The sequence below is a fragment of the Fundulus heteroclitus genome, chromosome 1, assembly GCF_011125445.2.
Source record: "Fundulus heteroclitus isolate FHET01 chromosome 1, MU-UCD_Fhet_4.1, whole genome shotgun sequence".
Classification (NCBI taxonomy): Eukaryota; Metazoa; Chordata; class Actinopteri; order Cyprinodontiformes; family Fundulidae; genus Fundulus; species Fundulus heteroclitus.
In genome coordinates this window covers 41,114,888-41,133,881 of record NC_046361.1, presented here as the reverse complement: position 1 = coordinate 41,133,881, position 18,994 = coordinate 41,114,888, and the positions used below count along the sequence as shown (strand labels likewise).

General features: G+C 38.7%; 2 protein-coding genes across 6 annotated transcripts in view; both read right to left on the bottom strand.

Annotated features, from left to right (window-relative positions):
* Positions 1–3,889: 3,889 nt before the first annotated feature.
* LOC105921900 (zinc finger protein 260) lies at positions 3,890–10,155 on the bottom strand. Its single transcript, XM_021313685.2, has 2 exons — positions 9,916–10,155; positions 3,890–6,584 (listed from the first exon to the last, which is right to left on the bottom strand). Exons 1-2 carry the CDS (start codon positions 9,956–9,958, stop codon positions 4,798–4,800), a joined length of 1,830 nt encoding a protein of 609 aa, XP_021169360.2. The 5' UTR covers positions 9,959–10,155; the 3' UTR covers positions 3,890–4,797.
* Positions 10,156–15,517: 5,362 nt separating this feature from the next.
* Positions 15,518–18,994, bottom strand: part of LOC110367558 (zinc finger protein OZF) — an 8,004-nt gene continuing 4,527 nt past the window's right edge. For 2 of the 5 annotated variants that reach the window (XM_036142998.1, XM_036143005.1), the window contains one exon: positions 15,518–16,634. In XM_036142998.1, the coding sequence (XP_035998891.1) occupies positions 16,452–16,634 (183 nt within the window). In that variant the 3' untranslated portion in view covers positions 15,518–16,451. Of the gene's footprint in view, positions 17,825–18,043; positions 18,185–18,994 lie in introns of those variants that run through there. The other 3 variants (XM_036143010.1, XM_036143018.1, XM_036143008.1) reach the window with 3 other exon arrangements.

Genomic DNA, 18,994 nt, shown 5'->3' with positions numbered 1-18,994 from the left:
GCATTGAGAAACTGTTGCTACCATAGCTACTACCTTAAGGTATTAATCGGGTATTTATTCAGGTTTTTTACATAGGAGAACTGAACTTGACCAACATCTTTATTTTTTTATGTTTTCCATTATTTTCCAGACCTGAAGAACAACAGTTAATTCCAGGCTGTATCAGGGACCTTGTACCAGAGTTCTAGAAAAAGTTCCTGCATCTCGTTAACTTGCCGGTAATACACCTTGTGTGGGCGGTGCTAAAGTCCAGTACACGGGTAGACCTTCATTTTCCAGGTATTGGATTAAAATGTATTCCTGAGAAGGTTGAAACAGCAACAATAATAAAACAAGTTCTACCTAAAACCTATTGTAAACTAACTTACAGCTATGATGCTGGTACGAAGACTGAAAACATACAAACCTGATCTGTCCATCTATATCGGTAAAACAGCATCCTCTGCCCCATCCATACATCTCCTTTAGCTTTTCTCCCTCAAGAACCTGTAACATCTATTGAGCAGTTACCGAGATCAGCTATAAACCGTTAAATAAATGAAAAAACAGAATAAAACACAAAGAACAGACTCCAACTGTGGAGGTGAAACGAAGCAGAACCCGTTGTACCAAACACCCAGAGGTTCCACCCAGAGACGGACGTCAGGATCGTGAGCGTGGCGGCCATATTGTGGGTGGCATTTTGTTATAAATTCACTGCAGTACTTTAAGGGCTTAGCAGCAAAAAAAAAAAAAAAAACTTTTTAAGAGCCCAATATAAAATATGTAACTAAAATACACACTCAAGTATAAAAAGTAAATAAATGAATAACAGAATTAGCCCCTAAAAATGACTGTGATTTTAAATAAATTCAATTTATCAATACAGCACCAACACCAACACAACATCTCAAGGTACTTTACCAAGTCAGTGCAATCCTCCGACAGGTTGGTTAAAAGTTTTCTCCAGAGTGACTTGCAGCGTTCACTGGAGCCACGGTGGACAGTTGCGGAGATTGAGTCGTCTTTGCAGCAATCCCTCATACCCACCATGCATGTAGCGACAGCAGTGAGGAAATATCTCCTTTAATAGGACCTCCAGCAGAACCAGAACCAGGCTCAGTGTGACACGTCATCTGCCATGATCTGCCATTATCAGCGAAACAGATGACCTCTAAGCCAGATTTCAAGTCTGTGTTGTTTAACCAGCTGGACTTTATTTTATCGGGATTTAAAATAAATCTTTTCTATGGGAATAATAGTAAAATATGTGAGATGTGCTACAGTTGCAGACAACAGCTCAGAACCTGCTGCTGTCCACCTGTCCCCAATCCTTGTTTTTGATTGCTCCATTTTTCTGCCCAGCTGATTGAAACGATTGCCTGACCTCCTCGGCGCGCCATCAAGAGCTGCAGAAGCCCGTTTTCCATCCATTCATTTAAGTCAGACGTGTGGCTGGTGATGAGACCTCCTGAGTCTTCAAAGCGTGTCCAGCAAACCAGGAAGACCGCTGTGAAGAAAGTCTGTGTTCTTGACTCGACAGGACATCGGCCGTACCAGATGACTGATTCAGGAACTGCGTCACCATCAGCACACGGTAGCACATTCTGGGATGTAATGAAGGGTAAAAGGAAGCCGGTCTGTAAGCTACAGATCGCAGCTGCTGCGTCTTTTACTGTGAAAGGACGAGTTTTAACTACCAGCCTGTATGTTGATGGATTATTAGCTTCACAATGACAACAGGAAAGTCTCTCCAACTGAAGACTGTATTAAATGACTTTCGATAATTTCAGAACAAAATAAATGCAACTTGCTGCCAACATTCTCTTGCTGCTAAGCTAGCTGCCACGTTAGCAGGACATCGCTCACTGAATGAAATATCTAAATAAAAACCCTTCCTGTTCCTTTCATTCAGATTTAGCACGCATTTATTTATTACACTTTGTCTCTTTCAATATTTTGTCATTTATACCTTACATCTGAACATGTTTACTGTTTAGGATTAAGAACCAATGGTTTCCAGAAATTATTACAACTTTTCCAGCTTAGAGAGAGAAGAAAACCCTCCAAATCACATTTATTATTCTGGCATTTGGCAAAAAAATAAAAAGTTCTCATATTCCTGCCTGACCAAAAATAACAAAGTTTAGTGTGTATCAGTGTGAGATGGTGAGCATTAAAAAAGTATTTTTTCTTTTACAGTGTATATAAACATTGTGATTTTAATGACTGGAGCACACTCTGTTCCACATTTCACAATATTGAGTAAGAGTCCAACGATGGAAGCAAAGTTCATTAAAATATGCTTACATGTACAGAATTTCTTGAAACTTAATTTCATGTTTAGCTGCTAATTATGTCACATAACATCTTCAGTTATTGATATAAATGGAGTCTGAGTTATATCAAGTGTGTCCAGACCACATGAGGCACAAAGAGCGGTGATCCAGAGAGCGTATAACAAAGAGGGAGTTTTTAAAAAGAGAGAGCAGAGGGGAGAGTGACTTTACCCCTTTTCCACTAGTACCAACCCAAGAGCAGTTCGCTGCGGATCAGACGGCTCGGCTTTTCCATCAGTTTGTTTGTTGTATTGTTGTAACTGCTTGCTGCGGCTCCAACTGTTCCAAGTTGCACTGAAACCATGACGTCAGAAGACTGTCGGTCACTGATTGTTTGTACCGTATTTTCCGGACCATAAGGTGCACCAGATTATCAGGCGCAATAAATATTCTTCCCAAGTGAAGAAGATTTTGGCACATAAAATAATAACAATTAATCTCCATCATCTTATTTCAAGTGTAGAATGTCTAATTATCTTATTTTAGGGGTAAAAATACTAATTCCATTGGCAAACAGTCTTATTTAGCTGCTCAAATCAAGGAAAATATATACAAATCTCAATAAAATTGTTCTTACTTTTAGTTCCCTTTCTGCAGTGCACCCCTTCACGTCCACAGCTCTCTATTCGTCTCCATCAAGAGGACAGAGTAGCTGGACTACACTGCCCTGTTTCTAACATCAGGCCAAAATAAACTTTATACTGAATTAACTTACTAGGTTTATTGCTGCTAGCGCGTACTCCAGGCTGCCTTACATGAATGCACTTCTAGTTTAGACATTACAGTCAGGCAGTCTGATAGACAGCTCAGGGGTCCTATCAGGTAGTGACACCACTGATCTCTATTATACAATGGAGTGCTGATTTTGCCGAAAAACTGAAGTCACTGGCCGCCATCTTGCTACTCCCTACTCTCACAGAATCCCATAGGATTTGGTTGCAACAACAAGCAGTTTTCTGGCTGTGTGAAAACGTTTCACAGGTAATTCTACAGTCAGTGGATGTACTAACACTATCAACTACTAGGAAATTAGGTGCTGAAATATTTTACATGTTATTCATATTAAATATATATGTATATATAAATGTGTTTATGTATATATGTATACATATACTGTATGTAAATATATGTTTTTGTATATTGTTATTTATATATTTATAAATGTTATTTATACTTATATATAAATAAATATCAGCAAAATATTTCAGCACATGACTTTCTCAGTACTTGATAGTTTTAGAACATAACATAAAAGTATATGGCATTTGACATTTTAAAAGTTTTAAGCCCCCCCTGAACATGAGAAAATCCTCGTTATTCGATGCTGTAGCGCACATATTCCCTAGTTACTGGAGGAAAATAGGGAGTACCAATATGGCGGCTGGTGGCTTCAAAGCGACTCGTGCTAACAGCGGGCGATTAGCACTCCAGTGGATAATAGAAATCAGTGAGTGACACAGTGTACCGTAATGCTCCTAATATCCACTGAGCGCCACTGTGCAGCCGCTAATCAAAGTCATAGTTACACATTTTAACAGATTTTTGAGCACATTGTACCACATAAAATCAGTCAGTAAGCACAACGGTGATCAGATATAAGGCGCACCATCAATTTTTGAGAAAATGTAGGAATTTTAAGTGCACCTTACAGTCTGAAAAATCCGGCACCCCTCTTACTTTAAATCTGACAACAGCCAGAAATAAAGCAGCAGTACAGGCCGTTGTTGTGTTGGTGTATCTATAAATCTCATCCCTTCAGTGTGTGGGGCCACTCTGGTATCAAAGACCCCAGCCTCCATGATATGCTACTCAACTGTGATGGAAAATTAGTCAAACCATGATGAACTGACCCGACCTGACCTGAATAGATTAGGTACTAATGGAAAAGGGGCAAAAATAATAGAGAACATTAACTGAATTAAGTCCATCTTAATTACAATGAATAACCAATTAAAAATAGCTTCAATCATATGTGACTGGTAGAAATGAAAAATGACAGGCTGTGGCTGTGAGGCGGCCATATTTTGCCAACGATATTCACAATTGCTTAAACTGCAATCAATCTAAAATCTTTTGGATGAAACTTGTCACTATAACCTTGCAAACATGTGTTGGACTTCTGACAAAGGAAACAAGTCTTTGTTCATTTTAACACACCAACAAATACAGAAGTTTTAGAAATATACAATGCAAAAAATGCATTTGCATTATTCTGACACAATCTGGGACAGACGGCATACAGTTTTGTTTCAAGCATAAAGCTATAACATGATAGATTCATGAAGAAATGTGTACTCTGACTTATGAGATGGTTTTAGGCACCAAAAGTATATTTTTATGCAAAGAAAGAGCTTCTCATAAGAGGGAAATTACAGTATAAATATTTTAAGCTAAAACAATGTTTGTTAAAAAAAATGGTGTTTCTGATGTAAACCGTGTCATTTCTAATTTAATTCAGCCGTTTTGTGGATATTTTAAACTAAACACTTTCTCCATCAGCGTGGACATTTGTGTGTTTGATTAAATGTGACTTTAAGTTAAATCTAACTCCACATACATCACAGCCAAATGGTTTTGCTCCTGTATGAATAGTCATGTGTTTGTTTAAATGTGCCTTTTGGTTAAATCTTTGCCCACAAACATCACAACCAAATGGTTTGTCACCTGTGTGGATTCTCAGGTGTCTTTTTAAAGCAGACTTTTGGTTAAATCGTCGACCACAAACATCACAATCAAACGACTTGATTTCTGTGTGGATTTTCATGTGTTTCTTTAAAGCTGATTTCTGCATTAACCGTTGTCCACAAACATCACAAGCAAACGGTTTCTCTCCTGAATGAATTATCTTGTGCAAGTTTAAATGTGACCTAAGGTTGAACCTTTGTTCACAAACATCACATCTAAATGGTTTCTCCCCTGTGTGGATTCTTACATGTTTGTTTAAATATGACTTTAAGTTGAATCTTTGTCCACAGAAATCACAACCAAATGGTTTACCTCCTGTGTGGATTTTAGCATGTTTGTTTAAATTAGATTTTTGGTTAAATCTCTGTCCACAAACATCGCAACTAAATGGTTTCTCTCCTGTGTGAATCCGCATATGTATGTGTAAATATGATTTCAGATTAAATCTTTGTCCACAAACATCACAACCAAAAGGTTTCCCCCCTGTGTGGATTCTCATGTGCTTGTTTAAATTAGAATTTTGGTTAAATCTTTGTCCACAGATGTCGCAGCCAAACGGTTTTTCTCCCGTGTGGATTCTCATGTGTCTGCTTAGATGATTTTTCCAGTTGAAACTTTTCCCACAGTCATCACAGGTAAAGGTTTTTACACCAGTCTGGACATTCTTCAATGAATTAATATTTTTCTTTCCTCTACCATGTTTCTTGTTTCCCGACCTGCGTGCCTTCCTCGCTGTTGAGTGACATGCCGTGTGTCTCTGAAGGGAGCGCTTGTTAACAAATTGCTGACCGCACTCAGAGCAGCTTAAAGACTCGCTGGCAGCTTTTCCTTCAGACTCAGGAGCTCTGCTCTCCTTCCAGTCCTTCATACTGTCTTCAGTTTCAGATTCAGAGTAATCATGCTCCTCTTCATCATCACTGACCTCAGTTTCTGAAGAGCTGGAAGTGTCTCCATGGGCATTTAGATCTGGGTTCTTGCTGGATTCTGCTCCTTCAGAGTCCTCTTCGTCAGTTTCTGCCTTCATCTGGTCAGCTGAGCTGCTGGTTGGTAGATCTCTCTCTTCTGATTGGTGCTGATGAAGCTGTGAGAGCAGAGGTTTCTCTTCCTCATCCTCACTCTTCACAAGAACCACAGTTAAAGGAAACATGTTGGGATCAGTCTCCTCCTTCACATTAAGCTGTTCTTCCTCCAGACTGGTCCAGGGCTCCTCCTCCTCCTGCTTGATCTGTAGGAGCTCCAGTTCCTGACGGTCCACACCAGAATTAATTTCCTCAGGAACATCTGCTTTTAGAGTTTTCTCATGATGTTTTAGATCTAGCTTCCTGCTGGTTTCTGCTCCATCCCAGTCTGTTTGGTGCTGATGAAGCTGTGAGAGAAGAGGGTTACCTTCATCATCATCACTCTTTATGGGAATTGTAGCTGATGGAATCCTGGTGGCATCAGGCTGCTTCAAATTGAGCTCTTTGTCCGATTCCTCCTTGATGTGGAGGGCCTCTGGTTCATGCTGATCCACACCTAGACTTTGCTCCTCAGGAGCCTCTTCTTTAACCACCAGAACCCGCCGGACATCTGCAGGCAACACTGAAACACATTACGTACATTATAGACAACTGTAATTTGTCATTATCTTACACCTATCTTCTGCATTTAACTCATCCTATGCAGGTTTCACTTGGTTATTGCATTCTGGATTCTTATTTACATTAAAAAGCATAAATGTATTCAAACTATTAAATAAGGGCAACGTCACACTCTTTTTAGTTTTTAGCCCAAAAACAGGGAAGAAATAAAATAATTTCACATTCATCATAAAAACGTAAACAGCTCATTTAAATTCAGGAATTATAAATACTGCTTTTTTTTTAAAAAATAAAAAAAAAAACATTTTAGTTTTTCTTTAATATTTTAGTCAAAAATATTTGCTGCACAAATAAAAAGAAAACTGCACAGAAATCACAGCGATGCCCCTCTTTGTTTTCACTTAATGGTATGAGTTGTATCCTAAATAATCAAATAAAATAATGAAATGCAGGGTTTTCCTCCCTGTATTATACGCCTCCTGGGCCACCAGGCTCTCCTTAACAGCCTGTATGTTAATGTGAATTATAAAATGAACCTTAGAATCTATTAGGAGCCGATGAAAAGAGGAGACCGTATAAAACTGGGTTCATGCGAGTTCGGCTGCAGGAACGGGTCAGAAGTCTGGCTGCCGCCTTTAGTCTGGACTGGAGGCGTGAAAAGGAGGATTTATCCAAACCGGTAAACGGGACAATGCAGTAATCTAAGCGCAACGACACAAATGCATGAATTAGTTTTATGTTGCAGTTTAGAAATGTTCCTTAAAGGTAAAGGTGGACGATCTTGTTTTGGCTTGGCGTTGCAGTTCTACTTTAATAGACAACAGAATGGTTTCACTGTGAAAAGGACAAACTCAAATGCACAATAGGTCGACTTTAAACTATGACTTTGTTTCCGATGTTTAGAGAAATAATAAATCCAGATTTCTAGAAAGAAGAGCTGCTCTGTTCAAAGAGGGCTAAACAGTTTTGATGATTGAGTAAATGGATAAAAAAAATTGCCACATTGTGCCTATTTTTAGTTTATTTATGAGTAATAAAAATCCATGTAACAAAGAATGCAAGGAAACAAATAATTGAATTCTATTTAATAAAAGCGACTGTCATTTTTAGTAAAACAACCATTTATTGCTTAAAAAGGCTGTTTTATAGCCTGTCTTTACTGCACACATGAACATTTGTAGCAAAAGAAGAATCTGCATGTAGAAAATAAAGTTAAGTCGACATGCTTCATTGAAGGTGACTGAATTATACCGATTGATCCCACAGAGCGAAATAATACAAGACGTAATTTCTTGTAAATTTGATAATTACGGCTTGCAGAGATTAAAAACCCAACGTTTAACGTTCCAGAAAACGAGGATATTTAGGAAACGTTATATTGGAAACTCATGATGTCCTTTACTAATCAGCTAATTAGCTCCAAACAGCTGCAGAGGTTTCCTGAGCCTCTAAACGGTCTCTTTCTCTGGGTCAGCAGGCGATGCCGTCCTGGAACAGACAGGAGAAGACAGACATGGACTTCCTCCACCAGGAGGAGCCACAGAACGTCGCTGCTGAAGAAGCTGGTTGCTCAGAGTGCTGGACTCAATCATGATCATAGAAAGTTGAGTGGAAGGAAGAAGTCTGGTAGGAAAATGAGCACCAGCAAACGGGATAACAGCAGAAACAGAACCGGATTGTTGCTCAAATGGTCCAAAGTTCTGTTTTTAGATCAAAGTAAAGTTTTCATTTCATCTGGAGATCAAGGTCCAGAGTCTGGAGGAACAAAGGAGAGGCCCAGAATCCACATTGCTGGAAGTCCAGAGTGAAGTTCCCACAGCCAGTGATGATCAGCGGTGCCATCTCATCTTTGGTTCTGGTCCGCTGGGTTTTCTGAAGTTCTCAGTCAATGCAGCATCTACCAGCACATGTAAGAGCGTCCCTCTGCTGACAAGCTTTGTGGAGATGCTGGTTCCATTTTCTAGCAGGACTTGGTACCGGTCCACACTGCAAGGAGTAAGAAAAGCTGTACCAATGATGGTGGTGGTACTGGGCTTGATTGGACAAAGAAATTGGTCCGACCAGAACCCCGTACAGAACCTATGGATTATTGTCCAGAGGAAGACGAGAGACACCAGAACTGAAGATGAAGATGACCTGAAGGCAGCTAGAGCAGCCTGGACTTCCAGAACCCCTCAGCAGAACCACAGGCTGACCTCCTCTGTGCCGCGGTGCACTGATACAGGAATTCGCTGCATGGAAATTAACTTTTCAGAAACCAACATTTCTGTTTAAAATATCCGTTTTATTTATGGGATGTAATATTCTGATTTTCCGTTAAACTGAATTTTAGGTTTTTATTCCCTGTGAGCCAGAATCATCAGAACTAAAGGCTTGAAATGTTTCCCTCTATGTGTAATAAATGAGCCTTACATTCTGAAAAAAAAATGAATTGTTTTATTATATTCTATTTTTTCTTTAGATGTAACAAAATAAACCAAAATCTGAAAAGAACTCCCCTGCAGGATGACCTCAACGCGTTCCTCCTTAGTGCACTAAAGATCAGGCAGATCACCAACACTGTTATTATAATAAAAGGTAAATTATTATTATAATTTTCCTGTTTTATTTTCCTACATTTTATTCCAACTGTTTTTACTTGCTTTTATTTCCCTATGTTTTAATCATGTAAAGCACTTTGTACTGAAATGTGCAATATATATAAACTATTGGTAGTGGTGGTCTACTGGTACCAATTAGCTGTGAAGGAGGCTGTAGGTGTATGGATCTTTGTTTAATCTTTAATTTAACATCCAATAATTGCTTTGCTTTATAACACGTGTTTGGATTCTAGTTTTAATGTTTTTGTTTCCCGTTGGTTCATTTGTAAAATCTAATAATTCTGTCCTTATCCTCTTATTAATAAGGACCATCATACATTATTAAATTAAAATGTTGCTAATAATCTTATATTAACCCAGCAGGGTAACACTGTAAATTTACAGTATTGTCATCAAAACTGTAATAAAACGGGCAGGCTGTAAATAGTAAACATAAAAAAAACAGTGAATTTTGGCTCTTTTGAAGCTATTTTTTAATAAAACACCAAAAATCAACCCAAACCTGAAGAATAAGAAGGAGTTTTCCAAACTTGTACCGTAATAATCTGGGTTTGGGCGGAGCCACAATCCAGCTGCTGGTTTAACACACAAAAAAAATGAAGACTTTTGGATCAAATGGCGCAACCCTAAGAGCTAAACTACAAAAAAATCAAACAATACTTTCTCAGATTGGTTGTAATCTGTTCGTAAAGTGCAGCTAGCCTCCAAACAGCCGAATGAAAACATGCGAACCTGTGCCGTCTGTGTGAACCTCGGGGCTGAAGGCAGCATCCATGTTTCTGCGTCTCTTCCAGTCGCTGTTAGAGCCGCTATCTGCGCATCTCTGCGGCCTCTTCTCTCTCCAAACCTCCCTCCGACCGCCACCGAGCGGCTGGAGCTCAGCTGCGGCTGCTCAGCCCAACGAAACCCGAAGAAAACGCGACGAACGCGGCTCCAACTGACACAGCTATGCTAAGGAGAAGCAGGCGCATGCGCGCTAGCGCTCAGGGGGCTGAACCCGGAGGTTCCGCACTGAGAGCTGACACCGCATGCGCATCTGGCTCGTACGTCAACATGGGCGCCATATTGTAAGTGGCATTTTGGTACGTTTCTGTCAAATCGTGTGAAAGACAGATTGGTATGAATAACGTTTAGCCGTGTCAGGACTTTAAAGGTAGTTTTATCTTCTGTTTTACCATTTTGTTTAATAATTACTTTGGTTTACATCAATGCATGATAGCAGTGTACAGGCGCTTAAAAGAAAAGCGAATCTGGATGAGGAGAAAAAACAGCAACAACAAACAAATAAACAAAAACTATTCCGTATGAGCTTTGTTGATGTTTGCAAAGCCTTTCTTTGAGTTTTACATAGAAGTAATTTCATTAAACTGAAGCGAGAAGGAGTTCCTGGGTATGTTGTGAGGATTCTTGCCGTTTCGTACTATCGTTAGAAGAAGCAGGTTAAATAGAAATTAACTGATCAATTTTAGAGCCCCCAAGTTGCATTGTTAGATGGTGAGGAAGTTTTATTAAACTTCATGATTGATATTATATTAAATGTTAATGTTGTGTTTGCTCCACTAAGCCTGGAAAGTAAAATGCTATTAACCAAATTGAGTATTGCTTTTTTACAGCAGTTCCTTAATTTAGGTGTGTGGTACGATATAAGATATAATACATGTAAAGGTAGTATGGCTGGCTCGTGTCTATGAAGGAATAAATGCCTTAGTAATCTGATATCCCACGAAACAATTCATAGTTTAGTTTAGTTTGGTTTAGTTTAGTTATGTTGTGGAACATTTTATTGACGTATGTAACTCTGATCATATCTTCTCTGGATGCACCTGCATAACTTTTTTGTGTGAAAGAAGCTCACATGCTTACAGATTTACTATTGTGTTTCCACATCCAAAGACACAGAAAGGAGTTGAGTTAGATAGGAACTGGATCGTACCAGTGGCTGCACTCCTCTGAAGATTACTCCCACTTTCTTCGTTAACCCAGAATGTATAAAAGTTTAGTGTGTTCTTTTCCTCTCACTCTGTTTCCTGACTGCGTTGGCGGACAGAGACATTCAAAAGCTCAATGCCTTTGAATTAAAACTTACAAAGACAAAGATGCATCTTTTCTTTGTCATGAGTGGTGTGCTTAATTGATAATTATTAATATCCACTACAGTTAAGTAAGGATTCCATTAGTCACTACCATAATATGGACTATTCTTCCTGGGCTCCACATAACAAGAATTACAGTTAAAAAAAGCCTAAAACACAAAAGAGAAACTAAAGAGCAAAAGTACAAGCAATGACAATGTTACAAATAGGCCACATTGTGAGCTATATATTCAGACAAACATCAATTCAAGTGTAGCTTCTCTTCAGCCCAAGTAAAACCAGCTTTCCTTAAAGCACACTGCACATCCGAGGTCATCCTACAAATTATCCAGAGTAAAGGTTCCCATTATATGGAAGCTACGAGAATCTTCCCTTAAATACCCAGAGGCGCAAATCGCTGCCCAACAGTAAATGTCAGACTTTTTACATTCAGTCTGATGAAGAATTCATGCATTGTGCTTTAAACTGTATTATTACTGCAAATACAGGTCCAAGCATGAGCTCTTTGCTGTACCCATCCAGACTGAGTATGCACTGCTTTAATGTGTTTATTTCTCCTGACTCATCTTTATTAGATTTTTATATATATTTAGATATTTGTCAATGTGCTTTTAGGTTTTATGATTTTATGCTTTTGTATTTTCCATTGTCTTTTCTACATTTTTGCTGTTTCTGGTTTAGCTAGCATACTAGTGGACCTGATTGAACTTTACATTTTACTCCATTTTTCACTGTTTCATGTCACCTTGCCCCATTAATTGCATCATTCAAATGCAGGGTTTAGAGATGGCCAGCAGATATGGCCATAATTAATTGTATCAAATGCTTCATAAAAATAAAATTGTATCACTGTAGCTTTATATTGATTCAGAAAATGTTCTCATTCACCAGCATAGTGCGTGCAGCAGCAGACCTCTCCAGTTCCAACACACCAGTACACAAGCACAACAAGATGACATTGTTATTTCTGCAGGTGATGGTCTACTTTAAATTACAGCCTGAGAATTGAGCATGTAGTGCCAACAAAGGACATACATTTTTTAAAAGATACTCTTTTCATTTTTCTTGATTCCTTTCATCCTGACTATGAGAACCTATTTAGTTTCATAAAGTTAGTTTTAAAATATCAGCCAAAGTGATATCAGGACAATAGTTGAAAGGGATGATTTGAGCACTGGCGTTCTTTTAATGGCAAACTCTACACACATATAGAATAAATGCGGGACAATGTCTCTCGAACTTCAAGAATTTATTAACAGAAATAAAAATTAACATTCAGATAACCCCACTATAGATAAATCATGGGTCAAAGGTCACACAACCCATTATCTTTGAATAATTTTATTAGTTAGAGGATTGAGTGGGCACTATGACTAGAAAAGCGCTATAGGTTCAGTCCATTTACTATTTAATCATATTTTTATCAAATAGCAATATTTGACACTCAGTTCTCAGTTGCAGTACATTTTGACATAATTGATTGACAGGTGATTTATATTATGACGTAAAGTGATTTTTACATAGATTTAATGAAAACTACGATGTTGTACCTTTTACGTAGCTGTTACTCCATCCCTAAATATCCTGCAACTATGCTGGGAAAAGGTTGAAAATGTCCACATTTTAGAGAACAGGATTCGGATCAGTTACCTCTATATCAGAAAGTGTTCAACCTCTCCCTGCGTCATTTTTTAAAGTCACAGCATTTTAGTGGAGGTGGGATTTTTACATGCTCTTCAAGAATTGTATTCTAAATCCCTCTTAGCTGCATAATTATCCAGAAGGCAAGAAAGTACAAACAAAAGCTTTCTGGATTAAAAGTATTTTTGCCATAGCAACAGTGGCAGGTGTTGGTTTTCACCGAGTCAAGATGTCTCATTGCACTACATATATTCTCTGCCTTTAGATTTTCAATGTTGGGGCTCTGTTGTAAAAACAATTAACGAAAGCCATGTTAAACTTTATGTAAACTGTTAAGCACTGTTTGATCACACCACCTTCATCAAACTACCACAGGTATTCCCAAAGTGGAACTCAGGATCCTCTGAGGGCTCGTCAGATGATTTGATGCAGACGTGCTAAATTGTTTTGCATTTCCCACAATTTTTGTAAGAGTTCTGATAAAAACATGACTTTTTTTCCTCACAATTTCCAAAAAAGTACCCCCATCCAGGGACGCCAACAAAATAATTATAGGTGCCCATGACTGACAGGGGCCCACAGAGGCCCCTAATACAATTATAATACTGTCAACATAATATGACAGTCGGTTTTGAACTTAAAATCACACGTTTTATTTACGATGTATTGGTAACACTACGTTTATTTATTTTAGTAACATTTCTCAATGCCCACCACCCCTTTTCTAATTGAATATTGATTTAGTCCACCACCTGCTCCGCCTCCGTTAGTCTCCGGCTACTACTTTTCTCAGATAGCACAAGTTGAGGCAAAGATGACAAGATAACGCATAAATCCGGGAGTCAAAAAAATAAAAGACAGAAAACTCAGGTAAGAAACAGATGCAAAGGGAGGACAGTGTGCCACCCAATTCTTTACCTGGCAAGGTACGTCTGTTAAGTGGTTTATTTAATAAGTTCTGGAACATTAACCTGTTGTCTGTTTCTAACTTTGTCCATAGTTTATAAGCTGGCTCACTTTCCTCCCCCATATTAGATTATATGTCTGAAGAACACTGAATTTATACATTTCACTGTTGTTTTAGTTAAGTAATAAACACAGACAAATGTTTAGCAAGCTGCTCCTGCAAATATTTTGCACACTGCCAGTAACTGCTGCCGGTGGTGAGAGGTCTTTCAGTAGGCTCAACTGTCCACTATGTCTCAGGAAAGGGTGTGAAGTCTTCACATGCTGTTTATTGCGTCAGTTGGCCACAAAGCTGGACTTCAAGGACCTGATCAGTCTCTTTGAGAAGTAGAACGACTGAGCAAGGGCCAGAGAATGTAAATAGGGTTGCAAGAAGTTCTGCTATTTTTTGTTTATGTGTGAGCCTACTTTACTTAGTTTAACATCTGATGATATTTTATTTATTTTATCCAGTTTTATTGCTTGCTTGTTGCATGCAGATCAGTAGACAATAATGTTCAAATTACAATAAACCATAAAACGCAATTGGCCATTTTGTTATTGGTGTTATTTGGTGGAATTTATTTTTCTCCAATTTTATGTTCAAGTATTTAAAGAAATAGATGACTTCTCCACAATGAATTAACCTTAAATGTCACGTTTTTTTAGCTACAAGCAGAAAATCTGTTAAAAGAAACAGGCTTTTAAACACCATTCTGTACATAATTCATCTATATTTGTTTAAATTAGTGAATTGTATTACTGAAGTAAACTTTTCTATCATATAATTTATTAAGTCTGTATAACAGCAGATAAAACTAGAAGTGTTAATTAATTAGAACTTAGTCCTGAAACCTGGATGGTTTTAGGACTATTATACAAGGATTTACATTAAAACAGAAAACATACTGACTGGAACTTCAAAGAAAAATCTGGAACTCTACAACAAGAATCCACTGTGGTTTTAGTGTTTGTGCTTTATTGAAAAGTAAAGCACTTATAAGAAAAAAAACACATCACATTGAAATTAAATAATTGTCAAGGATTTCAAGTACAAACTCTGTTTACATTTTTAAAAGACTTCAACAGCTCTACAGTACATATTGGAATCTTTAAGATAAAAAGACTGGACACATATAACTGCTTGACTTTTTGTTTTGTAAAGTTCATTAAAACAATTCTTTGTAATTGGAGAAACATAATTAAACCAAACTTAAACAAAGAGCTAATCAGAAGAGGAAGGCACAGTGGTACCTTAGGTTACAAGGGTCCCAACTAATTACTTTTCAAGTTGTTTTTTAAACAATTTTTTTCTTTTACTTTAGAGCTAAAATTCATCCAACAAGCCAGCTTAAGACATCCCACCACTAGTGGGTGCCAGGAATACCACAGTGAACGCTACAACAAGAGAGCTACAGACAACAGTACATGTTTTGTTTAGCAAGACATTGGAGATTTGGGGGCAATCCGAACACCTCTTTTGGGTAAGGACTCTTTAGCCAAAGCAGAGATGAGTCAGAGGAGGTCGCCATGATGAGTGCTGTCCAAATAGTGCAGTCAGTAAGGAAGGAAGTAGGAAAAGGAGCATTTATGCTTCCTCTTGCAGTTAAGTTAGCCTAGGAACCTCACAATGTCACTTATTAGTGGACAGCTAGCTCACATCTTGGAAATTCATGAAAATATCCGAAGAGAAGACAGCCGACACTTTAATAGTTAAATTTTGGGAAGGCTGTCGGCCCAGATTTGACTCCCATCATCCATGTGCATTTCCATCATATAATGATGTCGTAGTTAAAGGCTATCTGGAAACACAACAGCCCGATGCTCCTTTCTAACCCACAATAGTATTCCTACTGTTGACCCCGTGAAAGGTCAAGAAGCAGGAGCTATTATTAAGGGGATTCAGATGGAGCCTTGGAGGAGGCGTTTAAATCTACATTGTGGGAAACTTTCTGACTTTATTCAAAACAAAAGACCAGAAACAGTTGTTTTTGAGCATGGGACAGCTCTACTTAGCGATAGTTGGTCTGCTAATTTCAGAAACATTTTTAAAGAAGAGAATGAAGCACATTAAACTAAACTTGCCTGAAAGCTGAATTCTCACAGTATTTGTACGTTCACAAACACACAAAAATCCATCTTGTGCAGCTCTGACTTCAACCATTTGTGTCCAAACCAAAATAAACATGGAAACGCAGGAGGATTCACACGTAGCTGCTGCCATCATCAAATCTGTTTGATAAGAAACCACAATTTCTTCTTTGAAAGAAGAACCAGAAGAAATGCCTTGACCAGATTACCTTCTTGTGGTTTCTAATGATGCGCGCTGCTTATGTTTTAGTTTGATACCGTAATTGGCTAAAACCAAACTTTGGTAGGCGAGCCCTACATGTCGCTTCACTCAATCAACTTGAAGAGTTCTGTTGAATGTCCTTTCATTCCCCAATCAGATTAAATGGGTACAGGACATAGAACGCAACACATTATCAATCTGACTGGTCAGATCAACGTTAAAATAGACAGGATTTTAATGAAAAACCCTGCAGATAGAAATTATGAAACATTAGAATGCATACAGGGAGAAACCATTTAGTTGTTATGTTTGCGGGAAATGTGTCTGTTAAAAGTTGATGTTTGGGAAAATGTTTCTCCACAAACATCACAGCCAAACGGTTTCTCTCCTGTGTGGATCCTTGAATGTGAATTCAAATTAGACAGTTGGCGAAACCTCTGCCCACAGACATCACAACCAAAAGGTTTTTCTCCTGTGTGAATTCTCAGGTGTATTTTCAAACTTCCCTTTAGGCTAAATTTTTTCCCGCAAACATAACAACTAAACGGTTTCTCCCCGGTATGGATCCTAATGTGTTTTCTCAAGGTTGACTTGTCATTAAACCTTTGCTTACAATCCTCACAACCAAACGGTTTATCTCCTGTGTGGATCCTCATGTGTCTGTTCAGACTTGTCTTATCAGTAAACCGTTGTCCACAAACATCACAACCCAAAGGTTTGTCTCCTGTGTGAATTCTCTTGTGTTTTTTTAAATGGGACTTATCACTAAATCTTTGTTCACAAACATCACAACCAAATGGTTTCTCTCCTGTGTGAATTCTTTTGTGAATGTTTAAATGTGACCTTTGGTTGAATCTTCGGCCACAAACATCACAGCCGAACGGTTTCTCACCAGAGTGAATTCTCATGTGCCTGTTTATATTTTTCCAGTTAAGAGTTTTACCACAGTCATCACAGGTGAAACATTTTGCACCTGTCTTGACTTTCCACAGCGAGTCCACATTTTTCTTGTCTCCAACACTTTTGTTGTTCAACAAGCAGCCTGCAGACCTCGCTGTTGAGTGACATGTTGTGTGTCTCTGAAGGGAGCACTCGTTAACAAATTGCTGACCGCACTCAGAGCAGCTTAATGACTTGTTGGCAGTGTTTACTCCAGCTTCGGGAGCTCTGCTCTCCTTCCAGTCATTCTCACTGTCTTCAGTTTCAGCCCCTAAGTCTGACAGGTGTTGTAGCTTAGCGTCAGGATGGCTCACATCATCCTCCTCTTCATCATCACTGACCTCCGTTTCTGAAGAGCTGGAAGTGTCTCCATGGGTATTTGGATCTGGGTTCCTGCATGATTCTGATCCTCCACAGTGCTCTTTGCCGGTTTTTGCCTTCATCTGGTCAGCTGAGCTGCTGGTTGGTAGATCTCTGTCTTCTGGTTGGTGCTGGTGAAGCTGTGAGGACAGAGGTTTCTCTTCCTCATCCTCACTTTTCACAAGAACCACAGTTAGTGGAAACATGGTAGAATCAGTCTCCTCCTTCACATTGAGCCGTTCTTCATCCAGACTGGTCCACATTTCCTCCTGTTCCTCTTTGATGTGAAGGAGCTCTGGGTCCTGGTGATCACCACCATGACTCTGTTCTTCAGGAGCTTCTTCTTTAACCAGCAGCCTCTCCTGAACATCTGCAGACAACACAAACATGACACAAAATAACAACTTTGGTTGCAAGAAGCTGTCTGACTATGGCAAGCCGTTTTAACATAAATTCGGTTTCGTCCGACTATCCGTAATTACATTCCAGATATCTAAAACTACATTTTGATTATCCGGAATGGTAATTTAAGATACCTGTATTTACATTCTGTTTAGGAAGAATAATAATTCAAGATATCTTCAATTACATTTTCACTAGCCAATATTCCTTTCAAGATATCTCAAATTATGTTACCGTATTCGTCACACGAATACGGTACCATGCCTCCCCTGATGATGTCACAGCTAACAGAACACCAGACCAGGTGTACCTTCTGTGAAGAGAAAATGACAGAGAACAAAAAGTTAAAAGATGAAATAACAACAAACAATGCAGATTGGAGAGCAGTAGGAGAACTCAGCAGAGTGAGAGAAATAGACCCTGATGTCCTCCAGCAGCCTAAGCCTATAGCAGCATAACTATAGAGGTAGCTCAGGGTAACATGAGCCACTCTGACTAGAAGCTTTGTCACAAGGGAAAGTTTTAAGATTAGTCTTTAAAAAAAGTAGACGGGGTGTCTGCCTCACGGACCAAAACTGGGAGTTGGTTCCACAGGAGAGGATTACACCGATATCAAACAATATGATGAAGGCCATTAATAAACTAAATTTTAACTTCATTTAGAAGAATAAAAATCATTACATAAGTAAAAATGACATGATTAAAACTAGGGCTGGTATTGGTATCGGGCCCGATACCACGTGTTTGTACTCGTACTTGTATTCATAAATGTGTTCCGATACTACAGGACCGGATACTAGCATACCTTTCTCTTTAACAGAAAGCATTAGTTTGCGATCAGATACTACAGGCAGCTATAAAACAACATAAAAGAAAATCAAACTGAAGACGAAAATGGAGAAGAAGAAGACAAAGCAGCGAAGAAGAACGCAGTGTGACGTCAAGAACCCACCAGCCAGAGCATAGATATGGAGGGAGTAAACACATTAGGTTACGAGTTAGCCATGTCCGCTATTTGGAAGTATTTTCAAGTAAACGAGGACGACAAAAGTAAGGCTAGTTGCAAAATGTGTAAATCAAAGTTATCAAGAGGAGGAACAAACCCTTGCAGTTACAACACAAGTAACCTGATAAAACA